This window comes from Piliocolobus tephrosceles, chromosome 6, assembly GCF_002776525.5.
Source record: "Piliocolobus tephrosceles isolate RC106 chromosome 6, ASM277652v3, whole genome shotgun sequence".
NCBI classification, from domain to species: domain Eukaryota; kingdom Metazoa; phylum Chordata; class Mammalia; order Primates; family Cercopithecidae; genus Piliocolobus; species Piliocolobus tephrosceles.
In genome coordinates, this window is record NC_045439.1 from 75,688,984 (window position 1) to 75,703,283 (window position 14,300).

At 40.3% G+C, this 14,300-nt stretch overlaps 1 protein-coding gene and 1 non-coding gene across 3 annotated transcripts in view; both read right to left on the reverse strand.

The window, feature by feature from the left end:
- Window positions 1-9,404: 9,404 nt before the first annotated feature.
- TMOD3 (tropomodulin 3) overlaps window positions 9,405-14,300 on the reverse strand; it is a 79,709-nt gene continuing 74,813 nt past the window's right edge. For both annotated transcript variants that reach the window (XM_023227215.2, XM_023227217.3), the window contains one exon: window positions 9,405-9,867. In XM_023227215.2, the coding sequence (XP_023082983.1) occupies window positions 9,833-9,867 (35 nt within the window). In that variant the 3' untranslated portion in view covers window positions 9,405-9,832. The remainder of the gene's footprint in view (window positions 9,868-14,300) is intronic.
- On the reverse strand, window positions 11,339-11,440 carry LOC111552826. Its single transcript, XR_002734739.1, has one exon. It is a non-coding gene; the product is annotated as a U6 spliceosomal RNA (small nuclear RNA).

Consider the following 14,300-nt stretch of genomic DNA (forward strand, 5'->3'; position numbering starts at 1 on the left):
AAAAAAAAAAAAAAAAAAAAAAAAAAAAAAAAAAAAAAAAAAAAATAGAAATGATCAAAGCGAAAAAAAATAGCCCATTTCACCATGCCAAAATTCCCATTTTACAATTCTATTTCCTTCCCTTTTATACTTTTACAGCATAATTTTGTGCTTGTATATTAAACACATTCACAATTAGCATTAGCTTCTAAAGAAGAATTGAGAGACTCATTCAGAACAATGAAGGGTACTAGCACAACTTAATTTTAACATCAGGTTTCTTTCTAAGGGGCTGGCCTTGAGGATCTGCTATGTCTGTGAACAGGACAGGGGCTGGGGGACTGGGTTGGGATCTACAAGCCCTCGACCTTTGCAGACCATGCAGGAAAGCTTAACAGTTGAAGGAAAAAAATGTTTGGCCATTTTAGACTCACAAGTGGTCAAGCCACTCCCACTATTTGGTACCTATAAGAGCAATGGTAGCACCAGGCTGAGCATTTTCAGTTGGACTGCTTTGGAGGACATGGTGAGGGCACTGTTGCCTCACAGCCAGTCCCTGGCACTCAAGTCCTCTTGAACTCAGGGGAGCAGCTCACAACTCAAGCACCTGAGTCTCCCTGACTCACCAAAGGGAATATGCATCGAGGCTTCCTGTACATGAATGTGAAGCTCAAAAGCCATTCTCAGAAGGCAGAATGACATTAAAGATTCCAGGTCAATTTCTTTATTCCCCTAAGTTAGGAAAACTCTGAAAACTTTAAATTATTTAACTTTTATCCTTAAGTTTCCTCAAACCTATTACACGTTTCCCTGTTTTTTTTTTTTTTTTTTTTTTTTTTTTTTTTTTTTTTTGAGACGGAGTCTCACCCTGTCACTGAGGCTGGAGTACAGTGGCGCGATCTTGGCTCACTGCAACCTGTCTCCTGGGCTCAAGTGATTCTCCTGTCTCAGCCTCCTGAGTAGCTAGGATTATGGGCACTCGCCGCTGCACCTAGCTGATTTTTGTATTTTTAGTAGAGAGGGGGTTTTGCCATGTTGGCCAGGCCGTTCTTGAACTCCTGACCTCAGGTGATCAGCCCACCTTGGCCTCCCAAAGTGTTGGGATTACACGTGTGAGCCTCTATGCCCAGCCTTTTTTTTTTTTTTTTTTGAGAAGGAGTCTTGCTCTGTCGCCCAGACTGGAGTGCAGTGGTGCGATTTCGGCTCACTGCAACCTTCACCTCCTGGGTTCAAGCTATTCTCCTGCCTCAACCTCTTGAGTAGCTGGGACTACAGGCATGCGCCACCATGCCTGGCTAATTTTTGTATTTTTAGTAGAGATGGGGTTTCACCATATTGGCCAGGCTGGTCTTGAACTCCTCACCTCAGGTGATCCACCTGCCTCGGCCTCCCAAAGTGCTGGGATTACAGGCGTGAGCCACTGCACTTGTCCGACCCTGCTCTTTCATATTTGCAACTCAGTTCAATTTTATGAACAGACAGGGCCTAGTACTGATGATATTAGGTTGAACCTTATGAAATTACTATTTTTATGAGTAAAAGTGTTCAACTATTATAACTAATTTTACATGATTCATAGACCGGGTGGCTTAAATAACAGAAATTCATTGCTCACGTTCCTAGAGGCTGGGAAGTCCAAGATCATGGTTTGGTTCCTGATGAGGGTTCCCTTCCTGGCTTGCAGGCAGCTGCTGTTTTGGCGTATCTTCACGTGATGGAGAGAGTCTCCTGTCTCTTTGTATAAGAACACAAATGCCATCATAAGGGGACCAACCTTGTCACCCTATCTAGCCTTAATTACCTTCCAAAGGCCCCATCTCCAAATACCTTCACATTGGGGGTTGGGGCTTCAACATGTGAATCTGGGGTGGGGGGCAGGTGTGGATACAAATATTCAGTCCATAACAGGTAGGACTGAATAACTCAGGAAAATTGATAAACTTGTTCTTGAAGGATGTAAGGAATGAATTTTAGAACTTAGGAATGAAAGGGATTACATGCTTTTTCAAAAAGTCCAAGTTTACAGAATATTTGATAAACTTTATTGAAACGATTTATCCCAGTATATATTGGTAACTTCTAAATGCTTCTAGTACATAGTCTTCAAAAGAAACTTCACTGTGCTGTTATGAATTTGGATAATATTTTGTATTACTTAAATATCAGTGTTAAAATTCATTGCTTTTATACTTATAAAAATGGAAAAATAAGGCAATTACAATGTTGGATATTTTAGCATTAGAAAAAAATGTAAATACCTGATTTCATGTGACAATGAATGATACTCAAATGATTGTTACAAAGGTAATTTTCAAGCTTTTAAATGTAACTAAAACCAAATATAATAATTCGTCCAAAAAACTGAAAAAAACACATTTGAAATTACAAAAATTTTTATGTTATACGTGTATATACATTTGAAAAAACAATTCTTAAATGGATTGATCTAAAAATTTGAAACCACTGAATCAAAAGCTTATCTTTCTGAGTACAGGTGAAATTTAAACTTCTAAAAACTGCTATATACACCCATCAAGAAGCACCAATAATTCATTCTTAAACCTTACTCTCTGAATGTATAGACTATAATATTTGAAACATTTTAGGCCAATTAATTGCTTTGCATCAATTAAGACGTACTGAGTGTAGAAAAGGGAGTAAAACTTCATATATGTAGACTTTAAGAGGTGTCTGATTGTCTTAAGAATGTAATAACTTGGGCTGGGCACGGTGGCTCACACCTGTAATCCCAGCACTTTGGGAGGCTGAGGCGGGTGGATTAAGAGGTCAGGAGTTCGAGACCAGCTTGGCCACGATGGTGAAACTCCATCTCTACTGAAAATACAAAAATTAGCCGGGCATGGTGGTGGGCGCCTGTAGTCCCAGCTACCCAGGAGGCTGAGGCAGGAGAATCGCTTGAACCAAGGAAGCGGAGGTTGCAGTGATCCGAGATTGCGCCATTGCACTTCAGCCTGGGCGACAAGAGTAAAACTCTAACTTAAAAAAAAAAAAAAAGAATGTAATAATTTGTTACAGCTATATTAACAAAACACTGCTGGCGGTGTTTCTTTTTTTTTTTTTTTGAGACGGAGTCTCGCTCTGTCACCCAGGCTGGAGTGCTGTGGCCGGATCTCAGCTCACTGCAAGCTCCGCCTCCCGGGTTTACGCCATTCTCCTGCCTCAGCCTCCCGAGTAGCTGGGACTACAGGCGCCGCCACCTCGCCCGGCTAGTTTTTTTTTTTATAGTTTTTAGTAGAGACGGGGTTTCACCGTGTTAGCCAGGATGGTCTCGATCTCCTGACCTCGTGATCCGCCCGTCTCGGCCTCCCAAAGTGCTAGGATTACAGGCTTGAGCCACTGCGCCCGGCCCTGGTGGCGTTTCTTAATACATGTATTTTTTGCAGATGGAGTCTCACTCTGTCACCCAGGCTGGAGTGCAATGGTGCGATCTCGACTCACTGCAACCTCCGCCTCCCGGGTTCAAGCGATTCTTCTGCCTCAGGCTCCCTAGTAGCTGGAATTACAGGTGCACACCACTATGCCCAGCTAATTTTTTGCATTTTTAGTAGAGATGGGGTTTCGCCACGTTGGCCAGGCTGGTCTTGAACTCCTGACCTCAAGTGATTCTCCTACCTCGACCTCTAAAATGCTGGGATTACAGGTGTGAACGACTGCACCCAGCCATTACAATCTATTTTTATCTAGCCTTTAGAGCAGGTGTCCTGCTCTAAAGACAAAAACAACAACAAAAAAACTGCTATTTTTTTTTTTTTTTTGGAGACAGAGTCTCACTCTATTACCCAGGCTGGAATGCAGTCACATGATCAAAGCTCACTGCAGCTTCAATCTCCCAGGCTCAAGCAATTCTCCCACTTTAGACTCCTAAGTAGCTGGCAGTACAGGTGTCTGGCTAATTTTTAAATTTTTTGTAAAGATGGGGTCTTGCTATGTTGTCCAGGATGGTCTCAAACTCCTGGGCTTAAGTGATCCTCCCTGCTTGGTCTCCCAAAGTACTAGGAGTACAGCTTTTTTTTTTTTTTTTCCTTGAGATAGTTTCACTCTCATCGCCCAGGCTGGAGTGCAGCGGCATGATCTCATCTTACTGCAACCTCCACTTCCCAGGCTCAAGCACTTCTGCTGCCTCAGTCTTCTAAGTAGATGTGACTACAGGCATGCACCACCACACCCAGATAATTTTTGTACTTTTTGTAGAGATGGGGTTTTGCCATGTTACCCAGGTTGGTCTCAAACTCCTGAGCTCAAGCGATCCGTCGGCCTCGGCTTTCCAAAGTGCTAGGATTACAGGCATAAGACACAGACAGTGCTTGGCCAAAATTCTTCATGTGTTAATGAAGGCTTTCCAAAATACTTAGTTATGGCTTACAATAGTTTACTTAGCCATGTCTTTTTTCTAGGTTGACCTTTCTGAACAATCAGACTGCAAGATAGGGTTTAAAATTAATAAAATATATTATGTTTTATTATAAAATTTCTAATTCATTTATTTTTTATAGGGAAGAACTTATAGAACTGAATTATAGTGGAGAAAAATCAATACAGGTTGAGTATCCCTTATCCAAAATGCTGGGACCGTAAGTGTTTCAGATTTCAAATTATTTTGGATTTTGAAAGACAGGGCATTACACCAGTTCAGCATCCTTAATCTGAAAATCTGAAATTCTAAATGCTCCAATAAGCATTTCCTTTGAGCACTATGTTAGTACTCAAAGTTTTCAATTAGGGATGTTCAATCTGTAGATCTAAGAAGGAATGACCAAATTAAATTATAAGAATAAAGGCTGGGCGCGTGGCTCAAGCCTGTAATCCCAGCACTTTGGGAGGCCGAGACGGGCGGATCACAAGGTCAGGAGATCGAGACCATCCTGGCTAACACGGTGAAACCCCGTCTCTACTAAAAAATACAAAAAAACTAGCCGGGCGCGGTGGCAGGCGCCTGTAGTCCCAGCTACTCGGGAGGCTGAGGCAGGAGAATGGCGTGAACCCGGGAGGCGGAGCTTGCAGTGAGCTGAGATCCGGCCTCTGCACTCCAGCCTGGGCGACAGAGTGAGACTCCATCTCAGAAAAAAAAAAAAAAAAGAATAAGGCTGGGTATGGTGGCTCAAGCCTGTAATCCCAGCACTTTGGAAGGCTGAGGTAGGCGGATAACCTGAGGTCAGTTTGAGAACAGCCCCACTAACATGGTGAAACCCCGTCTCTACTAAAAATACAAAAAATTATCCAGGCGTGGTGATGGACACCTGTAATCCCAGCTACTTGGGAAGCTGAGACAGAAGAATCACTTGAACCTAGGAGGTAGAAGTTGCAGTGAGCTGAGATCACACCACTGCACTCCAGCCTGGGCAACAGAGTGAGACTCAGTCTCAAAAAAGAATATAGAAGTCTTTGCCTCTGAATACTATTTTCTCAATTTAAAAATAATTAGTGAAGAGTTTCTTTGATTTGTTGGTAAGCAAGTCTCAGGGTAAGAAATATCCAGAAACATTAATGATCAGTGAATGCTGATGGAAAGGGTAATTTTACAGATACTTAGACCCCAAGAACTCACGGCCCTTAACTGAGAGCAGCAACCCGAGTTGTCTCTAGTGCATCCGTATGTTTGCTTCTCTTGGGTGCCATGGGTCAATACATTCGAAGTGCAGTAGCACTGTAGAATGAGTGAAGTTGGGCAGTACTAAACTTGCAAAGAATGGAAGTGACTAAGGACTCCAGAGAAAGCATGATCCTTGTATCTGCTGGGAGGTTAACAATGGTTCCTGGTTTTATAGGGAAAAAGTGAGGCAATCCTGGGAACACAGACTCTAAAATGTAAGATTTTATAAAACTCCATAAATGCTGTCATCTTATTTTAAAGACAGCAAAAGTTAGATATAATGTACAACATGATATAAGTAACATTTTATCAAAACTTTTTTTTTTCTTTTTTGAGACGGAGTTTCGCTCCTGTTGCCCAGGCTGGAGTGCAATGGTGCGACCTTGGCTCACCGCAACCACTGCCTCCCAGGTTCAAGGAATTCTCCTGCCTCAGCCTCCTGAGTAGCTGAGATAACAGGTGTATGCCACCATGCTTGGCTAATTTTGTATTTTTAGTAGAGACAGGGTTTCTCCATGTTGGTTAGGCTGGTCTCGAACTCCCAACCTCAGGTGATCTGCCCGCCTTGGCCTCCCAAAGTGCTGGGATTACAGGCTTGAGCCACCGCGCCCGGCTGCCCCAAACATTTTTAAAAATAATTCTTATTATGTCATGGAATCCTTTTTTTAAATGAAAACACAACAGATACTTGGTCAACTGGAAAACAATTTATAAAGGTCTATTTACATGTAACATCTCCAGAGTGCATCTCTTATACAAGGCAAGGATGTGGGTTATTTCATTCAAATAACATGAAGTCGCAATTTAATGACCAAACTAACTCTCCTCGAAGTCTCTAACCATCTGCTAATTTATTTAATACAAAAATGCTTATTTGGTCTTTTAATGACAGGCAACCTTTGAAAGTGTATTTCACCTATTCTTGAGACTTCTACTAGGCTTTAGCTATAAGAATATAGCACCAAAATCCATTTTAATAGTATTAATATTTGCCACTGAGTTTTTAATACATACAATTTCATGTAGGAATATTGGGAAAATTCAGACAAATATGAGTATAACATTTTATAAAATGGGTAATAAAAAGCTTTTTTTAAAAATAGCAATTTAAAAACACAAAGAATATTCTTTTACAGAACCAGATAAGCTGGTTAGACTACAAAACCTAAGGTCTCAGAAAATCTTTGGCTTAAAAATTAAGATTACTGAAAAACCTTAATCTATTTATTATAAAATTTTAGAGCAATTTAGAAATACTGAAAGTTATTAAGAGGTGCCAGATTTTTAAAGATTGAAGTAAACACGATTTTTCTCCCTTACACTTTTGGAAAGATTTTCTATATTCAATTGGATGAATGTTCATATTTAATGTTACTTATGAAGAAATCCTTTCAGTTATACAATGAACTATTATAATGCAGAATTGAAATGGTAGAAGCAAAATACTCAACTTCATGCTTTGATAAATAAAAAAGGAAAAAGATATTACCCATAAGTATGATGCAAAATTCTAGGTAGAGTCCCACTTACCTATATTAAAAAAAAACAAAAAACTTAAGGGATGAAGGGGGTACTAGTTATCAATTGATTGACTTACAGGACAATGCAAACGAGGATGCCTGACTGAAAGTCTAGGTGACCAATTCTTTCTGGTAGCCTGAGATGCCTGCTCCATGCCTGACTCTCAATCTTGCTGGAACTGTGCAGTCTCTATAAAACCAAGTACAATCAAAAAGCTGCATATGGGCGGGGGGAGGGGAAGAGGGGAGAAAAAGAGAGGGAGGGAGAGAAATAGGGAAACAGAGAAAGTCAGAAGGGAGAGGGATGGAGGAAGGGAGGCAAGAAAGCAAGCAAGTGAGCCTTGCTAACTTAGAAAAGTATCAGTGGCCTTTAACTGACAGGGAATAGTGCAAGTTAATCTTTGGCCCCTATAAAACATTGGATACTGATTTAAAAAAACAAAACAAAACAAAACCAAACCAAACCAAAACAAAACAAAAAAACCAAAGAAACATACCACAGTTCTTATGAGGGAAGCTTAGCCTATTAAGAAGGCTTATTACCATAGCACACAAGAAGCTGCCTTGCTTGTTAGATAAACTGTCCAGCCCAAGCCAAAGTAGCAGACATATTGCAATTCAATTTCAAAACGTTTTTTTTGGTTTTTTTTTTTTTTTTTTTTTTTTTTTGAGACAGTCTTGCTCTGTTGCCCAGACAGCAGTGCAGTGGTACGATCTCGGCTCACTCCAACCTCCATCTCCCAGGTTCAAGAGATTCTCCTTCCTCAGCCTCCCGAGTAGCTGGGATTACAGGTGTGCACCACCACACCCGGCTAATTTTTTGATTTTTAGTAGAGACAGGGTTTCACCATGTTGGCCAGGCTGGTCTCGAACTCCTGACACTTTGGCTTCCCAAAGTGTTGGGATTACAGGAGTGAGCCACTGTGCCCAGCCCAAAAAGTTAAAAAAAATTAATAATGATTAGCCACCTTGCCTCCCTCAGAAATGAGATTTTTCCCTTCAGAAACATCTCTGTAAATGATACAGCCAGGCCTGAATTTTGAGGCCAGGGTTACCTCAGATTCCATTCCTCCCTGTTTTCTGCAGCTGTAAATGCCTCTGCCATCTCCTGCTCCAGGGGTTGCCCTGAGACAGAACATGAACACAAGTCCAGATCCTCTTCCCACCAGCATCAGCTCTGCAGTCTCAAATCAGTCTCCCGACCACAGTACTCTAGTTCAGTTGTTCACTTTAATACTTTGAGCAAGAAAGACTGCTTTTATTACAGAAATGACTTTTATAAATATGGACGAAAGTATAAGATGAAAGGAAGCATATATTAAAAATCAGATTCATGAAGAATAGCAGTTTTCCTTCTTGGCTGGAAGATCTGTAGCAGTGATTAAATACTGTATGCAATTCTGCACTGCAAACAGGAACTTCTTGATACTGTGTAACACCAAGTAATTCACATATATGCTAGCTTCCAATTGACTTACAGTAACCATCAGTTTAAACAACTGTTTTGCAAATGCCTCATACTGGAACTCTATCATACTTATTATCTTTGATTTCATTGTTTAACAGTTTTCTTTTTTCTCTTACCCTAAATAATTAAGAGTTGGCTGTATACCTTTTTTTTGGGGGGGGGGTGAAAACAGCTTTTATTTTTTACTATTAGCTTTCACAAAAATTTAATAATGCTCACTTTATTAAAATGAAACACTGGAATGAACTTAGACCTCACTATACTTTTTTTTTTTTTTTGAGACGGAGTCTCGCTCTGTCACCCAGGCTGGAGTGCAGTGGCCAGATCTCAGCTCACTGCAAGCTCCACCTCCCAGGTTCCCGCCATTCTCCTGCCTCAGCCTCCGGAGTAGCTGGGACTACGGGCACCCGCCACCTCGCCTGGCTAGTTTTTTGTATTTTTTAGTAGAGACGGGGTTTCACCGTGTTAGCCAGGATGGTCTCGATCTCCTGACCTCGTGATCCGCCCGTCTCGGCCTCCCAAAGTGCTGGGATTACAGGCTTGAGCCACTGAGCCCGGCCAACCTCATTATACTTTTAAACAAAGTATGTAACCTAGCAAAGCTGATGACTTTGTTTTAAGAAAACCTGGGTGTTGCTGTGTCTCATCAGAGAAGTGCAGTAACCTGGAATGCACAGATGACCACCCTCTCTCCCTGGAGACTTGCTTTAGCTCCAACACAGATGACCAGATTTTGAGTCAACTGTTCTCTTCATAGAGAAAAATCACCCCCTTGCAAAGTTCATGTATTTAAAAAAATTTTTAAAAATTTAGAAAAGTCTCCAGGTCACGGAGTGAAGAAAACACTGAAGTGTTTTATGTCTAAATGAAGCAATAACAATTCTGATACCAGCAATATCCCTTTTGATTTAAAAAAGATTGGTCTTCACAATGTTCAAATTATTCTACACAAATGACCTGTGAAATTTTTTACAATTGTATTTTTTTGCTCAAGATTCATCATAAATCATTCAATTAAACTAAATTAAAATTGATTTCAGCAGAAAGTAGAAATGTTTCAGAATATAAAATATCACATTATTGATTTTACAATTTTAAACTGATAAGAACTTAAACTAAAAAAAAAAAATGCATGTCACTAAAAAAATTTTTCCAGTCTTTTCCCTTCTACCTAGGAAAATTTTACATCTGATGTCACCAACATGAACCCTTGGTGATCTTCTGAAGTCTTCCAACGATTACACCTTGGCAGACTTACTGGTGATCTCCTTCAACTCGTCTCTTGCGCACTATGAGAAAAATAAAAGAAACTATGTTAGAAATCCCTATTAGTTTTTACAATGGTAACTTGCTTATAACAAGCAAGTTTCTGCGTAAGTTGTAAGTTCTACAAAACTGAAACGTCCATTTCCAGTTCACATGACCATTAATTAAAAAAAACAAAAACAAAAACCAAACCTACTTCCCATCATTCACCACTGTCATTTACTTGTTGAGAACCGAGGGGCTTCAAAACAAGAACTGCATACCCTAAGCTCAATGACTCATAGCTGTGCTTACACAGCAGCAGCACTAGAAATCTAAAACAGAATGGTCAGCAATCATCTACAAGTCATTTGTTTTTATTTTTAACTTTGTAATTTATATTATTAATAAAATAGAGATTAGGTCTCACTATCTTGCCCAGGCTGGTCTCGGACTCCTGGGTTCAAGTGATCTGCCCGCCTCAGCATCCCAAAGTGCTGGGATTACAGGTGTGAGCCACTGCGCCCAGCCCAAGTCATGTGTTTATTGAAAAAGTACATACTCAGGTTTAAAAAAATAGCTAATAAATTAGTGTGTTAAATTTTGAAGTGACATTCGGGCAGCTGGGGTTAGAACATATTAAAAGTAGCTATTTGCATGCTCTCCTGATTAGACACTACAATGTATTTCCTTAGGCTGTAAAAGAACATACGAAAAACATTTTTGTCATTTTTATAGGTAAGTGATTTGCTACTGCTTTCTGAATTTTCCTTCTCTTGCTTCCTGTAAAATAAACCAGTTCAGGGTCTGATAAAACAACAAATGCAAAGTAATGAAAATCTCAGACCCTGGTAATATGACGCGATCACTTCTGGCTACCATAAACTTTGGCTGCCTAAGTGGCCAACTCGCTCAGCTTATGCAGCAAAGAATGGTACATGTATGTATCTGAGACTACCAGCCTCTTCCTGGACTGGTGATGCCAAACTACTCAGGGGTGTTCTCTAGTAGCAGAACAAGGTCTTAACTTCAAATCTTGCTACCTGCACTCTCACCTATCAGCTACTAGACAGCATTCACTGAGTGCCACCAATTCAGGACTCTCAGCACTGTGGCCAGCTCCTAGAGAGGACAAAAACCACAGGTTCCAGAGTTGGTGACAAATAGAATGAATCATGGCTCTGTCACTTCTGTAGTATGTATTTTGGCCTAAACTGGCTGTTTGACAGAGGAACTAGAAGCCAACAGGTGCACCTGGTGTCCTGGCCAGGCCATAGATACTCTGCTCTTGTGCTACTCTGACTGCTGGCTTCTGTTTGTCAGCCTTTAATAGGTAAGACCACACGTTCAGATGACGTATATAAAATCTTGTTCAGCCACAGGTTGGGTGCTCGCTTGAAAATAAAACCAGAAGGACTACAGTATCAGGTTCCCACGAACATTTTTATACTTATCTAATTAAGTTTGCCTGACTCTAAGTTTATTTTATTTATTTATTTTTTGCCAGAACTCAATAGAAATAGGGATTGCTTCATGAATGTGTGTGTCATCCTTGCAAGGGGCCATGATCATCTTCTCTGTATCATTCCAATTTTAGTGTATGTGCTGTCAAAGCAAGCAACTGAATCTAATTTTAATCCATGCTAAGAAGGACAAGTTTCATGTGTTCACTGAAGTATTAAAAAAAAAAATTAAATGTAGACTTGAGCCCTCAAATATCAAATCATGTATATAGATCTCTGAAACATATAGACATGACTGAAAGGCAAACTTCAGATAATTCTTTAGGGTAGAACATTTCAAAGAAAATTTTGAATTGCAGCAGGGTTTGGATGTTATTGGCATACCACTTCAGATGCCAAAATGCATGCTATAAAAAAGGACAGAGTGCAGCAAACAAAAAAGGTCTAGAAAATGGAATATGTAGTTAGCTAGTGTAAAGATAGTAATGTGAGACTCAAAGGTAAATAGAATATTGCATGTATACCATAGAACCTCTTTGCTGTTACAGCTGTGACACTTCTTAGCTGGAGAGATGGAGAGTAGGTAGAATTATTTCAATGAATAGCTGAGACTAAGAAAACAATGAGAGAGGGAACGATGTTATCAAAATCAGAACTCAAAGATCTGATAAAGCCCCCTCTACAAGGTGAAAAAGAACTATATGCCCAGGAGATTCTGTACAAGTTTCAAGTATTGTTCTTTGATTATCTTTTTTGTATTAGTACATATCAGGCTGCTGAGACCAGTATGTCAGAAAACATGGTCTTCAGACTTTCCATCTTTATCTACTAGGCAGAGGTCAGAGTATACAGCTGAAAAAAAGTTAAGCTGAGTAGAAGAATGAGAAGCTGCTGCCGCAGAGGACAATGGGGCAACGGGCCATTTCTGCCTCCTCTTTCTCACCTGGTGCTCACCTGTTACCTTCCAGCAATTCCTCAGCTCATCCTCTAGATGGCAGGCTTATAAATTTTGCCCTATTAACAATTCTTTGGATCTGGTCCAATTTCTTTCCAAAACACACTCCACTGATATAAGTTGTCAATACGTCATCATTAGTTAACTGCGAATGTCCTAACTAACCTCATTTTCTAACTCTAAAAGAGCAATAAGGGCAGTTTGTTTTTATTTTTTTCAAATATCTTAATCATGTATTCAGTGGTCTCTAATGGCTCTCAAACACTTCCTGCATAAAATCCAAATAAATCCAAGTTCTTTAACCATGTAATTTTAGTGTATTCTACCAACACTCCCTCTTAAATCTGCTGATATCACTTTTATTTATTTATTTATTTTTTTAAGAGAAAAGTCTCACCCTGTCGTCCAGGCTGGAGTGCAGTGGTGCAATCTCGGCTCACTGCACCCTCTGCCTCCCAGGTTCAAGCAATTCTCATGCCTCCGCCTCCTGAGTAGCTAGGATTACAGGAACCTGCCACCACACCTGGCTAATTTTTTATTTTTAGCTTCACCACGTTGTCCAGGGTGGTCTCAAACTCCTGACCTCAGGTGATCTACCCATCTGGGTCTCTCAAAGTGCTTGGATTACAGGCGTGAGCCACCGCACCCAGCCTTGATTTGCTAGTATCACTTTTTAAATGTTAGCTTTAAACAACAAGTACTTATTGAAAGTTTATTCTGGAGCCAGCATCATGATATAAGAGTCAGTTCTTAAAATCCACAGGCTGTCATCAGCACATAAATAACTTGCTTGCTCTCAAATTTGAACTTTTATCTATAATTGCCCTATCCAGGAATGTGTTTATTGTCATTTCATGCCTGAGACCCACGTCTGAAAATGTAGTTTGGATCAGAATGAAACAGCGTAAGTGGGAGTCTACAGAGTCCCCAGCACAAAGCTGCTTGCTTTCTCTCGATTCTGCTTTGGGTCAGAGCACAGCTTCTTCAACATGGCCTTCTCTTCCTCTATAACACTCCACTGTGCACAGCTATTCAATTGCTCAGGGCCAACATAAAGCAGTCTAGGAAGTGGTTTTCATTTGCTTCCCCATCTTGCATTTGCCCAAATCTCTCTCACTCTAACACTGGACATTTCTTTTCTTACAGAAATGCAGGCAAAGTGCCTACCAAAACAGGCTTCACAAAAAAGCACAACTGCTGAAGCCTTGCAAAGGTCAGCACCCCTGCCATGACATTTATGGGCATTCACTGTACTGCTCCTGGAGGAACAGTTGCTGGAATCACCTGCCTCCTGGAGGGAGGTAAGTAACAGAGCTGGTTGGGGCTTGTTAAGTTGGTTTCCAAGGAGAGGAAAAATGGAGGATACTTCTGGTTTAGTTTATGGCCATTTAGGTACCAGAAAATTGTAACTTTGAGAGAGTTCAAATTCTACCACTTACTTATTCACTTAATCCAGTTTTCTTAAGTACCTATTGTGTGTCAGGCATGGTTTTAAGAGAGTTGGGATTCAATAGTTGGATATGGCCCCTGCCAACAACATAGTCCCTGCCCTCAAAAAGCATATAGTCTTTGGAAATAAGACTATTACATATAATTAATTTTCTGAGTAAAAGGCAATTTAAAAAATAGGACAAATGCTGTGTTAAGTAGAGGACATATGGGACACACCTGCTTAAGACGTATAACAATGATGAACTCAGAAACTCAAATATCCACTCAACACTGGAGAAACAAGCCAGGGTTTCTGAGTGTGAAATGACTTCAACCCAAATCCCATCATAGACTAAATCAGAACCTCTAAGGAAATTCGCTCTGTCACTTTTCTGTAGTGTGTTTTTTGGCAAGTTAGTTAACTTCTTTGAGCCTCAACTTATCATGCATAACAGGAGAACAACAGTATCTGTACCTCATGGCTGTGTAGTGCACTAATGAGAACATAGTAAACATTCAACAGAGCACTTGGCTTCATTATCCATCAAAGTAGGGTTATGTGATGGTCGTGAGGCCCTGGTCAACCAACTTTTTGGGGTGAAGAAAGTCATTTTAAGCCAATAATCTA